Source organism: Dendrobates tinctorius, unplaced genomic scaffold (genome assembly GCF_039654945.1).
Source record: "Dendrobates tinctorius isolate UK_male_01 unplaced genomic scaffold, ASM3965494v1 ptg000060l, whole genome shotgun sequence".
Lineage (NCBI taxonomy): Eukaryota > Metazoa > Chordata > Amphibia > Anura > Dendrobatidae > Dendrobates > Dendrobates tinctorius.
The window spans coordinates 50024673-50051318 of NW_027361728.1; the positions used below are offsets into that span (position 1 = coordinate 50024673).

The 26646-nt window shown below is 39.1% G+C and overlaps 1 protein-coding gene across 1 annotated transcript in view; it reads left to right on the plus strand.

Moving 5' to 3' along the window:
* The window catches only part of SI (sucrase-isomaltase), a 511413-nt gene that overhangs the window by 328013 nt on the left and 156754 nt on the right, over positions 1-26646 (plus strand). The window contains exons 29-32 of the mRNA XM_073578947.1: positions 14900-15068; positions 21854-21950; positions 23004-23116; positions 23202-23327. Of these exons, the coding sequence (XP_073435048.1) occupies positions 14900-15068; positions 21854-21950; positions 23004-23116; positions 23202-23327 (505 nt within the window). The remainder of the gene's footprint in view (positions 1-14899; positions 15069-21853; positions 21951-23003; positions 23117-23201; positions 23328-26646) is intronic.

The following is a 26646-nucleotide window of genomic DNA, read 5'->3' on the forward strand; positions in this document are numbered from 1 at the left end:
AGGATAATGGAGATTTTGAATCTCTGCGTACACTTTTGGACACTGGACACTTGTAGATTGTGTGAGGCCCACTGATATCTGAGCGCTATGTGACACGCTCGATGGCACAGCTGCCTGTGACCAAAGTGACGAGAGGATAATGGAGATTTTGAATCTCTGCGTACACTTTTGGACACTGGACACTTGTAGATTGTGTGAGGCCCACTGTTATCTGAGCGCTATGTGACACGCTCGATGGCACAGCTGCCTGTGACCAAAGTGACGAGAGGATAATGGAGATTTTGAATCTCTGCGTACACTTTTGGACACTGGACACTTGTAGATTGTGTGAGGCCCACTGATATCTGAGCGCTATGTGACACGCTCGATGGCACAGCTGCCTGTGACCAAAGTGACGAGAGGATAATGGAGATTTTGAATCTCTGCGTACACTTTTGGACACTGGACACTTGTAGATTGTGTGAGGCCCAATGATATCTGAGCGCTATGTGACACGCTCGATGGCACAGCTGCCTGTGACCAAAGTGACGAGAGGATAATGGAGATTTTGAATCTCTGCGTACACTTTTGGACACTGGACACTTGTGGATGGTGTGAGGCCCACTGCTATCTGAGCACTATGTGACACGCTCGATGGCACAGCTGCCTGTGACCAAAGTGACGAGAGGATAATGGAGATTTTGAATCTCTGCGTACACTTTTGGACACTGGACACTTGTAGATTGTGTGAGGCCCACTGATATCTGAGCGCTATGTGACACGCTCGATGGCACAGCTGCCTGTGACCAAAGTGACGAGAGGATAATGGAGATTTTGAATCTCTGCGTACACTTTTGGACACTGGACACTTGTAGATTGTGTGAGGCCCACTGATATCTGAGCGCTATATGACACGCTCGATGGCACAGCTCCCTGTGACCAAAGTGACGAGAGGATAATGGAGATTTTGAATCTCTGCGTACACTTTTGGACACTGGACACTTGTGGATGGTGTGAGGCCCACTGCTATCTGAGCGCTATGTGACACGCTCGATGGCACAGCTGCCTGTGACCAAAGTGACGAGAGGATAATGGAGATTTTGAATCTCTGCGTACACTTTTGGACACTGGACACTTGTAGATTGTGTGAGGCCCACTGATATCTGAGCGCTATGTGACACGCTCGATGGCACAGCTGCCTGTGACCAAAGTGACGAGAGGATAATGGAGATTTTGAATCTCTGCGTACACTTTTGGACACTGGACACTTGTAGATTGTGTGAGGCCCACTGATATCTGAGCGCTATGTGACACGCTCGATGGCACAGCTGTGACAAAAGTGACTAGAGGATAAGGGAGATTGGATTGCTTTTAAAAAAGCAGTTTGCGGAGCAGTGGGTAAACAGCAATGCCAGCGTGTCAGGAAGCCTTAGAAGGCAGCCCAACAACCAACACCACTGATACACCACAATATAGCCTCCCCTTGCACTGCACACACAGTGACTTGTGTGTTGTGCAGGCCAAATCGCTAGCAGCAGAAGCAGTTCTTTTGCCTTCTTCCCTGCCTAACGCTCTCCCTACAGAATCAGCAGCAACCTCTCCCTATACTAAGATCGGCAGAAGTAAGATGGCGGTCGGCGTACACGCCCTTTTATACCCCCTGTGACGCCCACCAAAGCAAGCCAATCATTTGCATGCCCTTCTGAAAGATGGTGGTGACCCGTGCCTATGTCATCACGTTGCCCACAGTGTCCGTGGATCCTGATTGGCTGAAAAAGAGCGCAAAACAAACTTTTGAAGCGCGACTTTGGTGCGTAAGTCACCGACCTCGTGGCCGACCTCATCCTAGGGTCGGGTTTCGTTTCATGAAACCCAACTTTGCCAAAAGTCGGCGACTTTTGAAATTTTTCGACCCGTTTCGCTCAACTCTACTCGCCATCTCTCTGTTTATGGATAGAGAGGATTTTTTTATTCCATTGATTACACCATGAAGATCAGTTGATGTCACATTATCTTTCTTAGAGGAAACAGATGCACAAAAGGAATTTAAAAGTTCAGCCTTCCACTCAACTACTTTTTTGACTATTTCACCCTTTTTATCCTGTAAACATCCTGTAGCATCTTTAACTTTTATTTTGCTTTTGTCATACCTCCAAAATCCTTTTTTGCTACCATTGGTCTCACTTGCAAGTCTTACTTCATTACTGGCTTTAGCTCTTCTAACTCTTGCCCTGCATTCAATGCAAACAGCATTCTTCTTTAGATGTACCCCCTTCATTCCATTTGATAAATGTTTAGTTTTTTTTTCATTTTAATAAGTGATTAAATTCTGTGTTCATCCACCTTGGTCTTTTTAAATGCTTCCAATTCTTTCTTCTTTTCAGAATTGTTGCCAAATGTGCAGTGAGAATATCATTTAGCAAAATATTCCATCCTTCTTGAACATTTCTGTCCTTTAGAACATCCAACCATTGGATCTTTTCTACCCTCTTTCTGAGTCCATTAAAATCTGCCTTTATGAAGTCCAACCTTAAAGTCTGAGTCCTTTCAGGTCTTCCTCCTCTTGTAATCCAAAATTTGAGCATAGCCATGATCACTGTCTCATAAATTCCCAGCCACACTTTCTTCCTCAACCATATCCTATCTGTTGGTAAGAACTGGGTCTAAGGTTGCAGATCCTCTTTTTGTCTCTTTTACCTTTTGAAAGATAAAGTTGTCAGCAAGATGAGATAAGAATTTTCTGGGTCCAGTACTTTTGCCAGAGAGAGATTCGCAAATATCCGGATAGTTAAAATCTCCCAAGATCAATATGTCATACTTTTTTGAGAATAGAGAGATCTGATATAGCAATAGTTCATCCATATTTAAAGTTTGTCCAGATGGCCTATAGGAAATATCTTTAAGCATGTCCTTTCTGCTCTTCTTTCCTTGAATTCTTACCCAAACAGTTTCCACAGAGCTACCAGTCTCTGAAGCTTCTATCTCTGTGAAGATATACATTTTCCTAACATACAATGCAACACCTCCTTCCTTATTGTTAATCCTGCTTCTAATAAATAAGTTGTAGCCTTCAAGGTTTGTATTCTAAGCATGTGTATCATCTCACCAAGCTTCAGTGATGCCTATGACATCACATCTGTCTTCCTGTGTTAGCAGCTCAAATTCTCCTTGTTTGTTTCCCATGCTCTGTGCATTTGTATACACACATTTTAGTTTTTAGTTGGTTTGTTTTGCTTCCCTAGTTTCATTCAGAGTTTGATGTTTTTGTTCTTACTTTCCACTTCTAATAGCAGGGTTCTCAAAAGAATTCATTAGATTCATATTTCTTGCAGGCTGAATATTTCACATCCCATATTGCTCTAGCTGAAATCTCTTGATGAGTGCAGCAAGGCGTCAACCAAATATGTGTTTTCCTGTTTTTGTAAGATGCAAACCATCTCTAACAAGGTGTTCATCATACAGGCAATTCACTTCATGGTCAAGAAACCCAAAACGTTGCTCACTGCACCATCAACATAGCCAGTTGTTCTTCTGTAGAGTCATGATCAATCACCTTGGTCCATGTCCATCCACTGGGAGGATGAATAAGAGCATAACCTGAGCTCCCAGTTCCTTTACTTTCTGGCCTAAGTCTTCAAAGTTTCTGCCCATAGTTTCCAGGTCCATTCTTGCTGTGTCATTTGTTCCTATATTTATTAATAGAAATGAGTAGTCAATGTCATCTTTAGCATTGATACCCCACCAGACAAATGGAAGACAGGACGCTTCTTGTGAAATAATGTCTGGTCGACAGATAGTGACTTCTTTTCCTCTCATTAGGGAATCCTCCACGACCACCACTCTCCTTTACTTCTTCACCACAGCACTTTTTTTCTCGCTTCAAGATGCTTCTGTTTTCATATTGGAGTGTTCTTTGTGGACAAAGGATTTTTTTGATGTACATCTTCATAGTTGACCTGGGAGCGGTTCTTCAGTGGTATGGGTGCTGACTGCCTCCTCATCCTCCTGCTTCTTTGGGTCACATGCTTCGAATTTTCTTCTTCTGCATGTACATTGAAAGGTACTTTTGAACATTCGGAAAAGATTTTTTACTCTTTCATTATCTTCTGCAGTATCACTGTTCTGGCATGTAAAGTTTATCTTTTTCTCTGGCAGGTCTGTAAACATATAGTACACATTGCAGCACACCAAGTGGGCAATCTCCATATTAAACAAAACAAATTTCTGTGGAACTACCATTAAGATTTGATGATTTCCTCCAAGCAATTCAATCCAGCTACACCATAAGATCCTCAGACTCACAGCAACTCTTCACTCTTCCCAGAATGCACCAGGAATATACAAATGATCTCCCACGAGCTCCAATTCCTCTTTTTATAGTTCTAGCGAAAAGAATGGGATTTATAGAAATCTCAAACCCTCTTTGCTTTTTTTAACACTGATTAAACTAACCTGTGTTGCTTGTTTGAAATTCACAACATGTCCATTTCTCTATCAGTACGCTGGATTTTTTGTGCTGGTTTTAAACATAGAAATGGATTACATGGGTAAAATCTGCAGGTAAAAAATGCATAAGAATTTTTTGTGCCTTTCTACGGTGCAAACACACAAGCACATGTAATCCTCACATGACTATAGTGTATCAATAAACTTTTGTCAAAGTCAAATACAATGAAGACTACAGGACTACAAGATCCCAGGTACTTTCAGCTGCATCACATCTAATGTGGTGTACCTAATCATTTGTACTAAATGTCAAACTGGGGGTCTGTATGAGGGGGAGACTGGGTAAAAACTGAGAACAAGGATGAATTCTCATGGCCACACAATAAGAGAAAAAAGAATGGATCTACCTGTGGCAAAACATTTTTGTATCCGCATAGCATGATGGACATTAAATTACTTGTATTAAAAGGTAACTTCCAGTCTCAGAGAGACAGAAAAGTCTGAGAGTACAAATTTATGACAACTTTTGACACACTCAGTGCAGGAATAAATGTGCTGTATGAATTTATGTCTTTTTACATCAATTAAGGAATTTGCTCTTCAGACCTTCTGGGCTCATCACACAACATAGAACTAAACCACAATCAGAGGGCAATAAGACTTTCACACTCTTTACCTATGAACTGTTCCAAACTTTATGTTTATCCCTCTCCCATAATGATGATTCCACTTCACATCACTTGTCTTATCTATTGCATTATTTCTGTGCTGTTTTGTGTATAAATATGTGATTCTTCAGATGTTATATTAGTCTAGCCTGATGAAGACACCTGAGTTATCTTAAAAGCTTGCTATGTGTTACCATCTTTTCAGTTAGCCATATGGGCAGCATGTTGGCTCAGTGGATAGCACTGCAGCCTTTCAGCGCTGGAGTCCAGGGTTCGAATTCCACCAAGGACAACATCTGCAAGGAGTTTGCGTGGGTTTCCTCCTGGTACTCCGGTTTCCTCCCACATTCCAAAGACATACTGATAGAGAATTTAGATTGTGAGCCCCATCGGGGTCAGTGATGATAACGTGTGCAAAATGTGAAGTGCTGTGGAATATGTTAGCGCTATATAAAAAAAAATAAAATAAATGAATTAAAAGGTATCAACCAATGAGGACTCTCAATTCTAAATATTCTTCTGTGCATGTAAAAATCACAAGTGAAAATACTGTAAATGAAAAAAAATTGCAACATCAAAACCTGAAATACTCATCATATGACAAGAAATTGGCCCTAATTCATTAGAGTGCTTATGCCAAACAAAGGCATAAAACACTTTGAATAGTTTTAACTCTATGAGGTTTTCTTTTACTTTTGGAGTAAACACAGCAATTTCAGGCAGTTTTATCAAATTAAGAGGAACACGGGAGGAGCAAGGCTGGAAGATGATACAACTACATTCATTCATAAAATGAATTAATAGTGGTTTTCCTGACTGTAACAACATTTCTGGCAAGGTGCATGCCACTGATAAAATGCACCAAATTAATTAAGTGAAGTGTGCCACTTAATGAATTTCGGCACATTTTATTCCTGTACGCACATCATTAATACTTGTGTATGAAGCGCCAGTATTAATAAATCAGGGTAAGAGTTTGGAACGCTGACTGCGGACTAGGGGGAGGGACCTTACTAGTCTGATGCAATTCCTGGATTATTTCTCTCCACCCAAGTTAATCAACACTTCCTATGTTCATATATTGGTATGACCTTTCAATCAACTGGAGCACAGTTGGAAAATACTGCTTATTAGTTAGATCTCGCCCTCTATTCCCTGGCCAGTTTTCCACATTATGTTTTCTGTGAATTACTACAGAAATTTAGAATAAAATGTTTCTGTCTGCAGTCACTCATCCAGGCTGTGATTCATGCTTAATGCAATTCTGTCAGCATGAAGCTAATGACAGATTCCTTTTAACTTGACATTTGCAAGTAATGTCTTGCATCCCATAATGAAGCAAACCCCCATGGTGAACCCTAGTACCATAACCCACTGAGTGTGAAGCTACCGTTTGCTAAATATTTACCTTGTGCATAATACGATATTTAATAAACTTTGCATTATATACATTTACAAATTTTCAAAATTAATAATCAAAAGTAGGGACAGCATTCAATTTTTAATATGCAATATTATACAGAGTGGGCCATTTATATGGATACACCTAAATAAAATGAGAATGGTTGGTGATATTTACTTCCTGTTTGTGGCACATTAGTATATGGGAGGGGAAAACTTTTCAAGATGGGTGATGACAATGGTGGCCATTTTGAAGTCGGCCATATTGAATCCAACTTTATTTTTTCCAAAGGGAAGAAGATCATGTGACACATCAAACTTATTGAGAATTTTGCAAGAAAAACAATGGTGTGCTTGTTTTTAACATAGCCATCCTTTCATGAAAAACAATGGTTTGCTTGTTTTTAACATAGCTATCCTTTCATGAGTTTTTTACAAGTTTATGATCACTTATAAAATGTGAAGCCAATTGTTTATGCTGTGAGGATATGAGATGTGCAGCATCTGAAACAGCGGATACTAAAAGCCTGTGCTATCATTTCTTCTGTGGTGTTGCTATTAGTGTGTCCAGAGTGGGAGACGAGGGTTGCATTGACAATCCAACACAATAGGCAGCACTTTGAACACATTTTATAAGTGGTTATAAACTTGTAAATAACTTATGAAAGAATAAAGTGACTTTAAAACCATGCACACCATTGTTTTTCTTGTGAAATTCTAAATAAGTTTGCTGTGTCACATGCCCTCTTCCCATTGGAAAAAATAAAGTTGGATCCAAAAGGGCCAACTTCAAAATGGCCACCATGGTCACCACTCATCTTGAAAAGTTCCCCCCTCCTGTATATTAATGTGCCACAAACAGTAAGTTGATATCACCAACCATTCCCTTTTCAGTTAGGTGCATCCATATAACTGGCCCACCCTGTGTAACCTTGTCTCTCAAAAGGATTGTCCACTTTATCTAAAACTGCTTCACAACCGCCGACGGTAGATAAATGTCAGCGCTAGCTGGACTTTTTGCAGCGCCTGAATTCTTTTTATGGTCAGCATTTTATTTCTGATCGGGACCCCCATGTACCTTGCAACATGGGGATTCTGGTGCAGAATGCTGGCTTTGACTCTGACCTCATCAAGACCTGATTAGTTCAGGTCCTGATGACTTCAGTGTCAAACCAGCAAATAATAGTAAACACTGGGAAAGTTTGTTGTAGCAACAAACGTTCCTAGGCATATTGCCTCATAAAAATGCTGTTTCTCCTCTGATCTCTCACTGACAGGAGATAGAGAAGAAACAGTGTGACAATTGGTGCTGGCAACAGCTGTGTCAGTTAGCGATCTTGCTATAAATTAAAAAAATAGAAAAATTGAGTTTGGGTTAGTGTTAGGCTAAAGTTAGAGTTAAGGTCAGGCTAAAGTTAGGGTTAGGTTAGGCCTAAAGCTAGGGTTAGGGTTAGGCTTAAAGTTAGAGTTAGGGTTATGCTAAAGTTAAGGTTAGGCTAAAGTTAAGGTTAGGATATTGGCCCCACAGCCTAAAAATAGCACACCTCAGCCACTCCAAAAAGTGTGCATCTATTAGATGCATCCATTCAGGCTCTTTGTCCGGCTATTCCCACTTGCCCTGTGGTGGTCGCTAGTGGGATTCATATTTGTGGGGTTGATGTCACCTTTTTATTTTCCGGTGACATAAAGCCCATGGTTTAGTAGTTGATAGGTGTCTACACAATTCCTATCCTTTTTAATCCTATATTGTAAATAATCACACAGTCAGAATAAAGTCATTTAATTGAAAGAACAAACTCCTTTAATGAATCTAAATTAAACCATACCCACGTCATCACCCATTCCACTAAAGCCATGGTCACCTGTAAAAAAATAAAAAACAACCATATCCCTCACCTAAACCACATCAACCCCACAAATATGAACCCTACTTGCCACTGCCTCAGGGCAGTTGAGAAAAAGTGGATAAAGCACCAGATTTGGTGCAACCAATACCCATGGTCCCTTATCAGCCTGGAAATACCAGCCCCAACTGCCAGCTTTAGCTTGGCTGATTGTCAAAAATGGGGGGACTCATGCTGTTTTTTAAAATATTTGTTTAAATAATTTAAAAATACAACATGCTTACCTCTCTTTTCTTGGTAACCAGCCTTGTTGAAGCTGACAGGTGAGGGATGCAGCTCACAGCTGTCAGTTTTGCCTGGCTGGTTATGAAAAATACAAGGAAACTCTAAGTCATCTTTTGTGGGGACCCCTATTTTAATAACCAGGAAAGGCTAAGTATACAGCTGGGAACTGATCTCAGTAGCCTGGGAACATTTACGAATATTGTCTCTTTATCAGAATATTAACATGAGCCACCAGCCGTTAGCTTTCCCTCTGCTAATTATGAAAAATCTGAGGGATTCCAACATGTTTTTTCAATTACTTTTTTCATTGTCAACAAGAACATTAAGGTCACCTGAGTTCATAGCAGCTGTTTCTCTTGCTTTGCAAGTGCCAGTGCTGGCTAATGAACAGCCGTGAGTCTGGTATTCGGCACTCTGATATTCAACAGTCTGGCTACCATTTGTCCCAGTAGTTTGAACTCAGGTAACCTTTACCTGACAGAATAACACAGACTAATTAAACCATACTCATGTCATCACCCAGTCCACAGAAGCCATTGTATCCATGGCAGCATTAAAATAATAAACATCTATATTCCTCACCTGTCCACAGAGAAGATAATAATCCATTTGTCCCGCTCCGGGTCTAGCTCTAATACATCTAGTTGGCAGGCTACAGTGTTGTATGGCACGCGTACTGCACAGCGTGCATCCAGATATACCACATCATGGGTAAGGAACATTAGGACATGGGATGGCTTTATATTTATAGGGCATTTTTGCCCTAGGCATGACTATTACTTCTATTTACCACCCTCCTGTTTTGCCCTTTTTCCTACATGATAAGATTGCACTAAGCACTTTACTCCATTAATAATGTGGTACAATTTGGTTCACATGCCGTTTTCTACCTGATCTCTCTTCTGAATATGTCTTTTGTACTGTTACACTATAGTATGTCACATGTATCAATATTAATGTTATTATGAGGTTATGCTCAATATATTTATACCTTTTTATAACTTTTGAACTTATACTCCATATTTTTCTCATATGTGAATGATAGTCAGTTTTGGAGTGTTCTTTTTTTGAATGCTTTGCTTACGACTTCTCCACATGGTTTGGAGCGTGCATGGCAGATTTGTATCAATGGTTCCTTATTTGTCCTGTGTTTATCCTTCCCTTCCAAGGCTTGCCATGCACCAAACAGTAACTTTCCACTACATATGGGATATGAGCATACTGAGGAGAAATTGCACAGCATATTTTATGGTGAATTTTCTCCTGTTTCCCTTGTAAAAATGAAAAATTTGGGACTAAAGTAACATTTTTGTGGGAAAAAGTAAAACTTTCATTTTTTCCTTCCACATTCCATTGATTCCTGTGAAGCACCTGAAGAGTTAATGAACTTCTTGAATGTGTTTTCTAACACAATGATGGGTGCAGTTTTATAATGGAGTCAATTTTGGATATGTTCTGTCATATAGGCCCCTCAAAGTCACTTCAAATGTGATGTGATCCGTAAAAAATGGTTTTGCAAATTTTTTTGGGAAAAATGAGAAATTGCTGATCAACTTTTATCCCTTCTAACTTCCTAACAAAAAATATTTGAAAACTGTGCTGATGCAAAGTAGATATGTGGGAAATGTTATTTATTAACTATGTTGTGTGACATAACTCTTAAAAGTTTGAAAATTGCCACATTTTTGCCAAATTTCAGATATTTTCAGAAATAAGCTGAAGTTATATTGAACAAATGTTACTACTATCATGAAGTAAAATATGTCACGTGAAAACAAAAATGTTTTCAAGACCGGTAGCTTCTCCATTTTTCATGAACTGCGGCTGGGTAAAAGCTTATTTTTTGTGCGCCGAACTGCCATTTTTATTCATACCTCTTTGATGTAAATGCGATCTTTTGATCGACAGTTGTTGCATTTTATTGCAATGTAGCAGTAAACAAAAAGCGTAATTCAGGCATTTAATTTTTTTTTATTGCTACACTGTTTAGCGAGCGGGTTTTTTTTATATTGATAGATTGGGCAATTCTGAATGCGACAATACCAAATATATGAATATTTGATTTTTCGTTGTTTTATTCTGAATGGGGCAAATGGGGGGTGTTTTGAACATTTATATTTTAATTTTTTTTAATATTTTTGAAAACATTTTACTTTTTGCATGCTTCAATATTCTCCATGGGAGAAAAGAAGCTGCAGTACTTTGATTGAATCTGTTCCACACAGGTGATAATCAGATCACCTGGGTGTACCAGAAATGCTCACTTGTTATGAGCGCCGACCATGGGTCAGCACTCATATTAATCTGGCAATGACAACCATAGAAGTCTTCTGCAGACCTCTGATTGTCATGCCGACCCATCGGGGATCCACAATCATACAGTCATATGTTAAAGTTTGGGCACCCCTATTAATGTTAACCTTTTTCTTTATAACAATTTTGGTTTTTGCAACAGCTATTTCAGTTTCATATACCTAATAACTGATGGACTCAGTTATATTTCTGGATTCAAATGAGGTTTATTGTACTAACAGAAAATGTGCAATCTGCATTTAAACAAAATTTGACCGGTGCAAAAGTATGGGCACCCTTATCATTTTCTTGATTTGAACACTCCTAACTACTTTTTACTGACTTCCTGAAGCACTAAATTGGTTTTGTAACCTCATTGAGCTTTGAACTTTATAGCCAGGTGTATCAAATCATGAGAAAAGGTATTTAAGGTGGCCACTTGCAAGTAGTTCTCCTATTTGATTCTCCTATGAAGAGTGGCATCATGGGCTCCTCAAAACAACTCTCAAATGATCTGAAAACAAAGATTATTCAACATAGCTTTTCAGGGGAAGGATACAAAAAGTTGTCTCAGAGATTTAACCTGTCAGTTTCCACTGTGAGGAACATAGTAAGGAAATGGAAAAACACAGGTTCAGTTCTTGTTAAGCCCAGAAGTGGCAGGCCAAGAAAAATATCAGAAAGGCAGAGAAGAAGAATGGTGAGAACAGTCAAGGACAATCCACAGACCACCTCCAAAGACCTGCAGCATCATCTTGCTGCAGATGGTGTCACTGTGCATCGGTCAGCAATACAGCGCATTTTGCACAAGGAGAAGCTGTATGGGAGAGTGATGCGAAAGAAGCCGTTTCTGCAAGCACGCCACAAACAGAGTCGCCTGAGGTATGCAAAAGCACATTTGGACAAGCCAGTTACATTTTGGAAGAAGGTCCTGTGGACTGATGAAACAAAGATTGAGTTGTTTGGTCATCCAAAAAGGCGTTATGCATGGAGGCTAAAAAACACAGCATTCCAAGAAAAACACTTGCTACCCACAGTAAAATTTGATGGAGGTTCCATCATGCTTTGGGGCTGTGTGGCCAATGCCAGCACTGGGAATCTTGTTAAAGTTGAGGGTCGCATGGATTCAACTCAGTATCAGCAGATTCTTGACAATAATGTGCAAGAATCAATGACGAAGTTGAAGTTACGCAAGGGATGGATATTTCAGCAAGACAATGATCCAAAACACCGCTCCAAATCTACTCAGGCATTCATGCAGAGGAACAATTACAATGTTCTGGAATGGCCATCCCAGTCCCCAGACCTGAATATCATTGAACATCTGTGGGATGATTTGAAGCGGGCTGTCCATGCTCGGCGACCATCAAACTTAACTGAACTGGAATTGTTTTGTAAACAGGAATGTTCACAAATACCTTCATCCAGGATCCAGGAACTCATTAATAGCTACAGTAAGCGACTAGAGGCTGTTATTTTTGCAAAAGGAGGATCTACGAAATATTAATGTCACTTTTATGTTGAGGTGCCCATACTTTTGCACTGGTCAAATTTTGTTTAAATGCAGATTGCACATTTTCTGTTAGTACAATAAACCTCATTTGAATCCAGAAATATAACTGAGTCCATCAGTTATTAGATATATGAAACTGAAATAGCTGTTGCAAAAACCAAAATTATTATAAAGAAAAAAGGTTAACATTAATAGGGGTGCCCAAACTTTAACATATGACTGTATGACGGGGTCACCGATGGGAGGGATTAGCAGCACGCGTCTTGTAAATGCGAGTTAAATGTCGCTATAAGAGATTGACATTATAATTAATTATATAAAAAAATAAATCCCTACCTTCACCCCCTTTATGCAAAGATGGCAGTAAATCATCTTAGAGAGATCAGTACTGTACATATTGCACATTGCTCGCAAGTCAACAGCCAAGGGTGGAATGTGATTCCACCCGCAGCTGTTGCGGGCACATGTCAGCTGTAGAGATAAGCAGTCATGTGCCCAGAAAGGTGCAAACTCAGTGCCAGGGCATGCATCAAACAGGGAGAATCTGGCATGGGAGTGCTATTATGCCACATGTTGGAAAGGGGTTAAAATAAAGATAAAAGGGATAGTCCTTTTAAAAACCTGCAACCATAATGCTTCAATTAAGCTAACACATTTATTAAAGGGAACCTGTCACCTAATTCATGCAGCCAATACAGTGAGCAGCATAAATCAGGGCCTTGTTCCATGATTGCTTCCATGTATATTTATGTCTGAAATACTCTGGAATTAGAAAATCCATCAGGATACCACAGCAATAAATGAGATTAATCTACAATCTCCAGGTGATTGACAGCTCTTTCGCCATGGAGTAGTACTGTGAAAAGTTGGCAAGGGCTTGTGCTGGACTAGTGTCATTTTTTATGGTTCCTGGCTGGCTCTTCTAACTATATTGTTTTCTAAAATGCTAGAGTTTCAGTATATCTGGCTACAGTTGTGCAGCCATGCTTTGATTTATGCGGCCCTTGGTTTGTGCAGCATGAACCAAGTGACAGAATTTTTTAACTAATTTCTGTGACTTCCCCTGTCCCTTTTTTCAGAACCATATTCAGATGTATGAGAAGCCTATCTAGAAATTGTAAAAATGAATGCTAAAGCAATTTATATTTCTCATATCACACAATATACTGCCAAAAATTGTTTCAGGTTGAAGAGCAGGGTCCAAAAATAGCTTCATAGGCACAGTGACAATGGCAGCTATAATCTGTCAGGTTTATTAGTAATAATTATAAAGTACTTAATTTGGAGGTTAAAAGTCAAAATATTTGGACTTTCAATAATATGTGTTTGGTTAAGCAAATTAATTAAGCTACTTTTTTGGAGAGGTCTGTTTTTTTAGGGGACTATTAGTGAGCCTAAGGGAATATCTTCAAGCACTTCCTCAGAAACTCATTTGTGCTTTGAAAACAATTGATTCCTCTGTAAAATGTCAGGCTCTCTCTTCTAATCAAATTCAGAACAAAAAGAAATTAGACTTCCGTCCAGGGGGATTATTGCTTGTATCATCTGTCCTTTGAGTTTCAAATGTTTGAGACACTCAGATTAGAGATGTTGATGGAAACGTGCGCAGCTGATATATTTTAAGAAATGGTCTTTTTAGCAGAGTCTGAACAGATGAATCATACATATATTATGAACAAAAATTACGCCTGTTGCTTAAAATATTGGCAGTGAGAAATTAATCATTTTATGCTGTGAAAAGCTGTTTATGCAGTAAATGAAGTTACATTTTTCAATTTTCAATTTATTTATTTTTTTGCACATCGAAAAAGTTTACCACCATCATCTTCATGCCAATAAGTCTTCAAAGGAAAGTTTTTCATTTTGGACAGTGTTGGTAAAATTAATTTCAAATTCAGGCTTTGAGCTAAGTGAGTTAATTAAATTATTATTCTTATTATAAGCACACTGAATTGCATGGTTCTTAACATGTTAAAAGGGTGTATATACATATTTCATACATAAAATAAGATAAGCACACTAACAGACTGGTAAAAAGGAGGAAGGACACTGGCCTCAAGAGCTTTCAATTGAAAGGGTAATAAAGAAGGAGACAGTAGGTCAGGGGGTTTTCAGGAGCACAGGTGATTCCTCTTTTATTGGTATTTCATGCCAATTCCATTTTTACAAAGATATCATATTATATCTATCTTGCTTGGGTACACTGAACTGTAAACAGCTTTACTTCTGCTATTGTTGGGAATTTTTTTTCATTTGTTCCCTTCTTGTCCTCTGAGTTTTTGGTATTTTTGTTAGATGTTTAAATCAGTTGACCATTGCATTTTTGTTATAAACTTACATGTATTATTGTGTGTTATAGATAATTTAGAGACAAAATGCATAATTGGTGGAGAAAGGTTGAACTTGATGGACCTAGATCTTTTTTCAACCTATGTAGCTATGTATCATCGTCACTGTATTTATTTTTTCAGTTGGGACTCTAAGCTGCCAGGAATGACATTTGAAGATATGTTTCTTCAGATTTCAACAAGACTTCCATCAGATTATGTTTTTGGTTTAGGAGAAACTGAGCATCCACAATACCGTCATGAAATGAACAGAAAAACAATAGGTCTGTTTTCTAAAGATCAGCCTCCCGCAGTAAGTAGCTGTTTTTCACAACTTTTATCCTTTGCAAACATTTAGAACTGTTATTGATAAACTAAACACTATCAACTTTATTTTTAAAAGATTCATTTGAGATACAAGTCCAAAATTGATGATCTGTTGCATAAGGCCAAAAACACATAAGATGTTGAAAAGCCAAAATATTAAACATAATGGTCAGAGGTGTAAGTTAATGCTCCATGAGTAATGATTAAAGCCCCTTAGTCATTTGAGAAGATGAGAAAATATAGTTTGTGAGCTGCATGTGGTTATAAAGATTATCTAGTTAGACCTGGCTTGAGCTATGACCTTTATAAGTTAATTTTCTATCATTCTAGATTGCTCTCAAAATATCAACCTTGTTAGCATTCAAAAGGAAACACCAAATAGAAACTCTCAGTTTAGTGGGCAACATTGTTCCCAATGCAGACCAGTCAGACATTTGCAATAAATTCTAAAGAAAAAATTATATGCAACTACTTTGTCATATGGTGCACTTGATAAAGTTGGATAGGTATAGTATATATATCAGTATTTGGATGCATACAGGGCATCACAGAATACATATGCCACTGCTTCTTGCCACTTAGGGGCATTTTCAGGGGGTATGTGAGGAAGAGGGAGTTTCTGCCTGTGGCAGAGTAATGTTGGGTCAGTCAAAACTATGTATCGATGTGCCACTCCAGGCTTTATGAAGGGTTATTGCCTTTGCAGACTGTCCAAGGCATGGAAAACCCACTAGCCTGTAGAAAAAAAGGTAGATTTGCAGCCAGGAGTTGAAAGTGTGTTGGGGCAAATGAAACACATAAACGTACTCTGGGTGAGTTGTGCCTATGGAAAAATGTTTCAGAAAGAGCCACTTCAGTGTGAGAACTCTGTGAGCAAAGTATTTGCCAGCTCTGCTAGTGACGCAAATGTATTAACAAGTTCACGACCGATTACATACAGTATATTTAAGTCATCAGCCATGTCCTTGCCTTTGATGCAGGCTCTGGTGCTGAGCCAACATATTTTCCTGCACTTGAAGGCTTATTTAATCAACCACTAAGTGCCTCTAACAGCCGTGGCTGTTAACCAGTTAAATATCATTATTAATCACTGTCAGCATCATTTACATGCACCGGCTCTAGAAGCCTCACAAGTCCCGTCCATCAGCTCCCCTGTCTTGCTGGAGCACCGCTATGTATAGCACAGGCAATAAGAAGCTTGCAGCTTTAAGTTTCCTAAGGGGACTATTAAAAACCGTAAAAAAAACCTTTAAAGAATATTTAAAAAAATTTAAAAAATCACGAAAGTTCAAATCAGCTCCCTTTTGCCACATTAAAAATAAAACACTAATAATACTAAATTTACACATATTTGTTATTGCTGCATTCAGGAATGTCCGATCTATCAAAATATAAAATAAATTAAACTAAAAACTGAAAATTGCTTGGAGGTGAAGGGGTTGGATTGAATCTGTCAGTAGGACCAACCTTCCTAAGCTGTTTATTGAGCATGTATGGTAAGTCATGGAAAGCTGAATAAAATGATGCCTTGGTATATATGATCTGATGTCTTATTTGGAATAAATCCACATTTTCCTTGAATTTTCATATGCAAATGACCTGTTCAGGGCTGTGGGCCGGACACTGATCTGCATGAGACTCTACCTCTAGAGCTTATTTTTAAGAAATGGAGGTGTCACCAGTGTGAGATATGTAACCGACAAAAAACAGTAGTACTGAACTGTCTGTATGCTATCAGTTTTGTATAGTAACAGCATGTAGAAGTCTCATACATATGTCTAAACAAACGTGTGCAAAATCGTCAGTTTTTCATCCAGAACAAAAATGATGTTTTTGCATCCGTATTGTGATCCATTTTTCATATCTGTATTATATAGATATGCTTGTCTTTTGTATCCCTGTGCCATCTGTCTGTTCGTTTTTTACATGTATGTGACATACAGGTTTTACATGAACAATTTAATAAAAAATAAAGGTCAAATGCAATTTTCTATTTTAATTACCATAATGTATCCATGTAAAAATCATATGAAATGGATGAAAACTCATATGTGGTCTGTTTTGTGCACCTACTCTTTTCCTACTGACTTATAATGGGTCGAAGCTGTATTATGGACCAAAGTATTAGATGATGTGATTCTTTACATGCAGACCATTGGTCTGTCTGTAACAACGTTCATGTGTACGGATGTGCGGACCCGTGAAAGTTTGGGTTCTGAAACCAGACCCGAACTTTATTCCAAAGTTTGATTTGGGTACCAGGACTGTACCTGAACTTCAACCAGAGCCAAAACCTCATTGTAAACAATGGGGACCTGTACTTTTATTCTGGAAAATTTTCTCTCTCTATTTCTCTCTTTCTCCCTCCCCAATAGACTTCCCTCAGTACAGCAAACATTGCAACAGACTTCCAGCCGAGATTTTTAAATATATATATATACTAGCTGAAGAGCCAGGCGCTGCCCGGGCATAGTAACTAACTGTGGTTAGTTTTAGCAAATTATAATTATCCTCCATCCCATAGTCCCGTGCCCATATACCCATCACACATCCTCCATTCCATAGTCCCAAGCCCATATACCCATCACACATCCTCCATCCCATAGTCCCATGCCCATACACCCATCATACATATTCACCATCCCATAGTCGAGTGCCCATATACCCATCATACATATCCACCATCCCATAGGCCCGTGCCCATATACCCATCATACATATCCTAAATCCCATAGTCCAGTGCCCATATACCCATCACACACCCTCCATCCCATAGTCCCATGCCCATATACCCATCATACATATTCTCCATCCCATAGTCCCATGCCCATATACCCATCATACATATTCGCCATCCCATAGTCCCATGCCCATATACCCATCATACTTATTCGCCATCCCATAGTCGAGTGCCCATATACCCATCACACATCCTTCATCTCATAGTCCCATGCCCATATACCCATCATACATATCCTCCATCCCATAGTCCCGTGCCCATATGCCCATCATACATATCTTCCATCTCATAGTCCCGTGCCCATATACCCATCATACATATCCTCCATCCCATAGTCCAATGCCCATATACCCATCACACATCGTCCATCCCATAGTCTCGTGCCCAAATACATATCCGCCATCCCATAGTCCCGTGCCCATATACCCGTCATACATATCCTCCATCCCATAGTCCAGTGCCCATATACCCATCACACATCCTCCATCCCATAGTCAACCATTATGACATCATAATGAGCGGCGGCGGGGCTTGCAACCTATGATGACATCAGCGTCGCCATGGCAACCGTTGTGACATCATAATGAGGGGCGGGGCTTGATACGCACACACTTTTTTCCCCCAGTATGTAGATAGCGGCAACATTGTTTGGTGAATTGGAACGCGCGGGGTTAAAATTTTGCCTCACAACATAGCTTAGGACGCTCTCGGGGTCCAGACATGTGACTGTGCCAAATTTTGTGACTGTAGCTGCGACGGTGCAGATGCCTATCCCAGACATTTATATACACACACACACACAGCGGGGGGAAATAAGTATTTGAAGTCTTGCAGATTTTGTAAGTTTGCCCGCTGACAAAGACATGAACAGTATAATTTTAAGGGTAGGTTAATTTGAACACTGAAAGATAGAACATCAAAAGTGAAATCCAGAAAATCACATTGTATAAATTATATAAATTTATTAGCATTTTGCTGGGAGAAATAAGTATTTGATCCCTCTGACAAACAAGACTTAATATTTGGTGGCAAAACTCTTGCTGTCAAGCATCTCAGTCAGACATTTTTTGTAGTTGATGATGAGGTTTGTGCACACGTCAGGAGGAATTTTGGTCCACTCCTCTTTGCAGGTCATCTCTAAATCATTAGGATTTTGAGGCTGTCACTTGGCAACTCAGAGTGTAAACTCCCTCCCTAAGTTTTCTATGGGTTTAAGGTATGGAGACTGGCTACGTCCCTCCATGACCTTAATGTGCTTCTTTTTGAGCCACTCCTTTGCTTCCATGGCTGTATGTTTTGGGTCATTGTCTTGTTGGATGACCGAGCCACAACCTATTTTTAATGTCCTGGTGGAAGAAAGGAGGTTGTCACTCAGGATTTTACGGTAATTGGCTTCATCCATTCTCCCATTGATGCTGTAAAGTAGTCATGTGCCCTTAGCAGATAAACACCCCTAAAACATAATGTTTCCACCTATGTACTTAACAGTGTTGATGGTGTTCTTTGGGTCATAGGCAGCATTTCTCTTCCACCAAACACATCCAGTTGAGTTAATGCCAAAAAGATTAATTTTTGTCTCATCTGACCACATCACCTTCTCCCAATCACTCAGAGAATCATCCAGATGTTCATTGGCAAACTTCAGATGGGCCTGCACATGTGCCTTCTTGAGCAGGGGGACATGCCAGTAAAATGGCAACTGCAAAGGTGCAATAATACCTAATGAAACAGCCAGCCTACAATCAGGGATTGGCCGTGTGGCACACCAGTGCAAAAAAATAATCCGTATGTGGCAATGTTCACACAGGGAATGCAGAGCATATGGTTCACAGCCTCTTAGTAACACCATATAGGGGGGCTGCCCAGTGCTAACTATAATGCATCCCGTGTGAACAGAGGCCACAGTTTACAGAACCATTTGGGCCCAACTGCACCCTGAAAAGATAAAAAGTGCACAAAACCATATCAACATATGTAAGGTTTTGGTTAATATTATGGCCATAATACGTAAGCTGGCAAATCATCGTCAAAGTTCCTTACACTTGACAGTCCTACTCTAACATGAAAATCACACAAAGAGGAAAGAATCCTCCAATATTTGAGAAAAAACCAAAACAGGCAGAGATGCTTACTTGTATAGACAGGCCTCAATACAAATGCACTAACAGGGTGCAGCGGACCCAAGTAAAATGGCAACATGTGCCTTCTTGAGCAGGGGGACATTGCAGGCACTGCAGGATTTAAAACCTTTACTGCGTAATGTGTTAACAATGGTATTCTTGGTGACTATGGTCCCAATTGCCTTGACATCATTAGCAAGTTCCCCTCTTGTAGTTTTAGGCTGATCTCTCACTTCCTCATGATCAATGATACCCCATGAGGTGAGATTTTGCATGGTGCCCCAGATCGATGTCGATTGACAGTCATTTTGTATTTCTTACGTTTTCTTACTATTGCACCAAGAGTTGTCTCCTTCTCACCCAGCATCTTACTTATGGTTTTGTAGTACATTTCAGCTCTGTGTAGGTCTATGATGTTGTCCCTGACATCCTTATAAAGCTCTTTGGTCTTGCCCATGTTGTAGATGTTAGAGTCTGACTGATTGAGTCTGTGGACAGAAGTTTTTTATAAAGGCGACTATGTAAGACTGTGTTAAGGTTTGCGGATCGCACTATACATAAATTGTGAGAAAGTGGTGATGGAGAAACCACAGCTAATGAACAATGGCGGAGCGGTGCTGCATGCAAGCACCATAGACACACAGAATTAAAGGTCACTCTGTGCGGACTGAGTGCAAAGTACCTGCTCGGTTGCTCCACAGAGCGGTACAGGAGCACTTGGAGCTATACCCTGTTATACGTCACATGAGTACAGCAAATTAAAAAAATAATTGGGGTCCCTATAGCTACCCCTCAGGGAAATCTAGGCTGTTGGTTGTGCTCTCTCTTACACTTGGCTGTTCTAATGGCACATGCAACTTAGGATGCCCGTGGTCAGATGCTAAGCCAATCAGGAGTCCCCACCCTACACTGCATGCCTAGACACACAATCGCCGTGCTATAAGTGGCACAAGTGCACACAGAGTGGTAACGTATCCACTGACACACATATAGCATAAAGGATCTTAGCGCGCTGATCTGTGCCCCAAAGGCCCTTTTATATGCTCCACTTAAGTCCAGTCAGACAGGACCTTTCTCGTGGACCAATCTGGAACTGCCACATTACCTGAACAGCTAACAACAGACCACCAATGAGAGGTCGCCACCTCGCAAGCATGCCCAGTAGAGTTATTTCTTGACTTAACCTCTGGAGCATATGCTAGCCGCTGCTTATTGTTGGCTTTGGCTGGAAGGCCAGCAGTAACCAAGTGAACCGCACAGATCTGATCAAGATGCTGAGACTGATGTCTTTGCTGAGCAGCCTTTACTGTGGCTGGAGCAGAATGGGAGACCGCAGAGGCGGACAAGGCTTGGGTTCTACCCTATGCAGCAGGAGAATCCCGGCACCTAACATTACCCCCCGCTAGGCTCGTTATGCTCAAAAGCCGCAATAAGCTGGGGGGCACGACTGTGCTCAAATGGCTCCCAGATCCTATCTTCTGGCCCATGACCCTTCCAGTCCACCAAAAAGAATTTTTGCCACATACCACCTTGGACTCGACAATGGCATTGACCTCAAAATCATCTGAGCATGCATCCGAGCTCCTGGTAGGAGTCCCAGATGACTGGGTCATGTACTGTAGATGAGGCCAGTTCATGCGTCTCAGATCTATTTGCATGGTCATCTGATTGAGCCCTTGCATGCAATTTTTTTTACAGGAATTAATACAAATTTTCTAATAAAGTGTAAAGTTTCAGAGCTTTCTATGTCAGAAAAGACTATAAAAATTGAAAGTTTACATTAGTTACTCTTTAAGTATGCTATAGTTTCAAAAATTTTGGTTGTTGTCTGGCTACATGGCACACTAAAATCTACTATATTATGATTTCCAAGAGTAGTTCAATAATACACGACTTGTTCTATTGTTTTAGTACCTTGCTAACTCATATGGAGTTCATCCATTTTATATGGGATTGGATAATGATGGAAATGCTCATGGAGTCCTTTTGCTCAACAGCAATGCTATGGGTAAACTGTTTTTTTTTTCTTTTTTGTTATAATGTATGTATGTGATAATTAGTATTATGTTTCTAAGGAGCATTAATATTAGTTTTAATTCTTTCTCTGTGTTGCCTAAGAAATCTTCTCTTTTTTTGCATCTACGTAGTGTAATTCATTCTCTTCTTCATTTACGGAATCTGTGTTTCATGGATGTCTTATCCATACAAAAGCATGTTTGTTTTCCCTACTCAACCTATTGTGCTCTGTTCCCAAATTGCTGCAAAATTGTGTGAATAAAATATAAGACTGACAGTGTAGTTGTAATATCATGTAGAATACATAAATTATCAGCATATTCTGCATTTCACATATTACGATATGCACAGTACTTTTTGACATTGTGGCAGCGTGACCAATCTAATCTATGTGTCATCAATGCAAATGTACAAGCATCCTCAAAAATTGAAAGCTAACAGTGGACAAAAAAGAATACATGGTCCATCTAATTTAGCTTCTTATTTTGTTTCATTTTTTTGACATACATGAATGTACTACGCACATTCAGTTTTACGTGGTGTATTTTGTACTGATTTAGCCGTGATATTGTTTGTCATTTTTTGCAATATTTCTGAATCCTCTTACATCTCATTATGCTTAATGACCAATGTCGATAACACAGAAACCACCATGACAGTAGGCGATGGCCACAGCTCACCTCTCCCCAACCTGTACAACGACTTCTGCTCAAGTCACACAGCATGAACCAAAAATTATCTCAAAGTCGATAATGATTACAGCATTCATTTATAGCTGCTGTAAATCATGTCTCTGAATGATGTTAGCGAAGCCGAGTAGCAGCTCAGGCAAGATGGCTGTATCCAATAATTATGTTCAAAATATAGAATATAAGAAATCTGCAATCCAAGAGCAAAATAGATCAGAAGAAAATATTACAATATATACTTAGAAAAATGAGGATACATTTTTATTAATTCATTACAGGATGCACTTTTTATTTTACGTGCTTTCTAGTAGCTTCACAATAGTTTTCATTGTGGATTTGTAATATTTTGATTTCAGATATTTCTTTACAAGAAACCCCAGCATTAACGTTCCGCACAATAGGAGGAATTCTGGATTTTTATGTAGTATTGGGACCCGAGCCAGAAACGGTTGTGAAGCAATACACACAAGTAAGATACAGTTTGCTGTGACTGGTAGGTTTAGTTCATTTTTATCAAGTCTGCATTTATATATATTTGTGTATATTTTTTTAAGCTCATTGGACGCCCTGTGATGCCAGCCTACTGGTCGCTTGGATTTCAATTATGTCGATATGGATATGAAAATGACTCTGAAATTTCTGACCTGTATGATAATATGAAGCGTGCTCAGATTCCCTACGTAAGTTACATAATGAAATATGCTAGTAGTGTCTTCACAAAGGAAGAGAACAGGGTTTTTAGTGCCATTTGTTGGAAACAGCAATCTTATAGTCAATGTACAGCAAGAGATTGGTTATCTGGTAAGAGACCTTCGACAGGAAATCTAAGGCTAAGTTCCAATGATGAGCTTTTGGTGAGTTTTTAATGCTGCAGATTTTCTGCACCATTTCTGCACCTGTTAAATTAGTTAGGTTACTTTGCTTTTTCATTGCGTATTTGAGTTCATTTTATTGCATTTTGGACACTGCATTTTTTGGCGTCTTGTTGGTATGTCATGCTTTCAATAAATCTACTCTGTTTTGGATATTTCCTGGTATATGATTATGACAAAACCTTATTGATATTGTCATATGCAGATGACCTGCATTTTTGATACATTTCCATGGTGGAAACACACTAAGCACACATGTGCATTTTTTTTATCTCCATATTTTTCACATTTCATGCCAGTCTATGGGAAAATCTATATATAAAAATCAACTTACCCTCAAGAGAAATTAATTTGGTGTGGATTAGAAACACATGCACTGTAGGTCAGTTTACATTGAGTAAAAAAAGCAGTGGGCATGAGATCTCTATAAATCCCATCCACTTTTCTGAGATTGAACATAGCCTAATGGGTTATGTTTTACATCGTAAACTCATCTTACATAGCTAAAAGAAAAAATATTGCACTTAAATCAATGACTTGCAAAAGTTTCAAATTTGCAATGCAATAAACTTTTTAGATGTGGCTATTCTGCGCTCTCTATATCTAGGTTAAATTAATAGTTACTGTACTGTTAAACTAAAAGACAAATAAATAGTGATATGAGTGATATTAACCTTTAGCTATCAACAAATCATAAAAATTAGTCCTCGGCAATATGATAAAAAATATTACTTTATTATATACCACACAGTGGGTGCAGAAAGTATCTGAACCTCTTTAAATTTTTCATTCTTTGTTTCATTGAAGCCATTTGGTAAATTCAAAAAAGTTCATTTTCTTCTCATTAATGTACACTCTGCACCCCATCTTGACTGAAGAAAAGGAAAATGTAGAAATTTTTGCAAATTTATTAAAAAACTGAAAGATCACAAGGTCATAAGTATTCAGACCCTTTGCTCATTAGGTAGTAGCAGCACCCTTTTGAGCTAGTAAAGCCATGAGTCTTCTTGGAATGATGCAACTAGTTTTTCACATCTGGATTTTGGGATCCTCTGCCATTCTTCCTTGCAGATCCTCTACAGTTCCATCAGGTTGGATTCGGGACATTGGTGGAAAGCTATTTTCAGGTCTCTTCAGAGATGCTCAATTGGGTTTAGATCAGGGCTCTGGCTGGCCCATTCAAGAATGGTAACAGAGTTCTTCTGAACCCACTCCTTTGTTATTTTAGCTGTGTGTTTAGGGTCATTGACTTGTAGGGAGGTGAACGAAATTGAAAATTTGGTGAAAATTTTGAATATTTTGCTAATTTCAATATTTCAATATTTTTATTTTTCTGTCCTTAAATCAGAGCATTATATCACACAAAATAGTTAATAAATAACATTTAGCACATGTCTACTTTACATCAGAACAATTTTTGACACTTTTTTTGTCCAGCAAAATTTACAAAATGATTTTTTAGGGGCCACATTTGAAGTGACATTGAGGGGCATATATAACAGAAAATATTCAAAAACTGCACCCCTCAAAGTACTAAAAATTACAGGCATTTTTGGAAAGAAAAAATGAACATTTAACTTTTTGCACAACAATTTTAGATTAGACCTATTTTTTAAAAATGTTTTCAAAGTTAGCAGAAAAAAAATTAGTTGTGCAATTTCTCCTGAGTATGTCGATTCCTCATATGTGGGGGAAAACTAATGTTTTAGTGCAAAGAACAGCTTGAAAAGGATGGAGCGCAATTTGACTTTTTGAATGCAAAATTTGCCGGAATAATTAGACACCATGTCGCATTTGGAAAGCCCCTCATGTGCAGTGGAAAGTCCCCACAAGTGACACCATTTTGGAGACTAGCCCACTCAGGGAACTTATCTAGTATGTGGTGAGCACCTTGAAACCCCAGGTGCTTCACAGAAGAATATTCAACTGAGATGTGAAAGTAAAAAAAATGACATTTATATGATAAAAATGATTTTTAGCCTCTGATTTTGCATTTTCACAAAGATAAAAAGAGAAATTATATGATACAATTTGTTGTGCAATTTTTCCTGAGTATGCTGATACCCCATATGTGGGGGAAGGCTGCTGTTTGAGCACATACCAGGGCTTGGAAGGGAAGGAGCACCATTTGACTTTTTGAACTCAAAATTTGCTTGAAAAGTGGACACCATTTTGCACTTGGATAGCCCCTGATGAGCCTAAACAGTGGAAACCCAACACATTTGAAACCATTTTAGAAACTAGACCCTACAGGGAACTTATCTACTGTACATATGTGTTGAGCATCTTGAACCCCAAGGTGCTTCACAGAAATTTATAACATTGAGACGATTGTCCTGGACTCACCCCTATTTTACTTCCTTTTGCAGCCCCCTAGCCCTTACTATGACCATTTTACAGCAATTTTTTTTGACCCAAGCAAAACTTTTTGCTCAATTTCGGTTGAATCTGCCAAAGCCGTACTTTTACGGGTTGCTCTTCCCTTACAGAGAGGTATCACAACTAAATGTGTGTATAAAGATGATACTATTAATAGAAGCAAAAGTCATGAATACAATCAAAACAATTACCCAGGAAACTACTAACCTTAGAATTAGCCATTTTTTTTACTACTATTCTTTATTTTGTTCTATTTTTAGCTTTGCAAATCACCAAATTTAACAAGAAAATTAAATTTGCGTCAAAGTTATTCAATGTAAATGAAATGTTTCATATTATGCTTTGGGGTTTATGTAGACCTAAGAGTATAATAAACTTAGAATTTAAAAAAAAAATAATAGGAATGCTTATGGTCATCTCCATCTCTAGATTTCGTCTCCCCTGCTACATGTGTTTTCTATGGCCTGCTTAAATGTATGCCAGGACACCTGACTAAAGGCCCTTTTACATTTAGTGATGCACCATCGATCCGACAAGCGATATAACCCGGTCAGGATCGCTGGTGCATCGCTAAATGATCGCTAGTGAGCTTCCACACAGGAAGATCTCACAGCGATGCAGCAGCGACGCAGTGGACGATACTCACCTTTCACACACAACGATCCAGACGTCCTCCCGCCCGCGTCCAGCGTCGCTCGTCTCACACAGCAGGAAGCCCAGCAGGAAGCAGACGACGAGAAATGGAGCC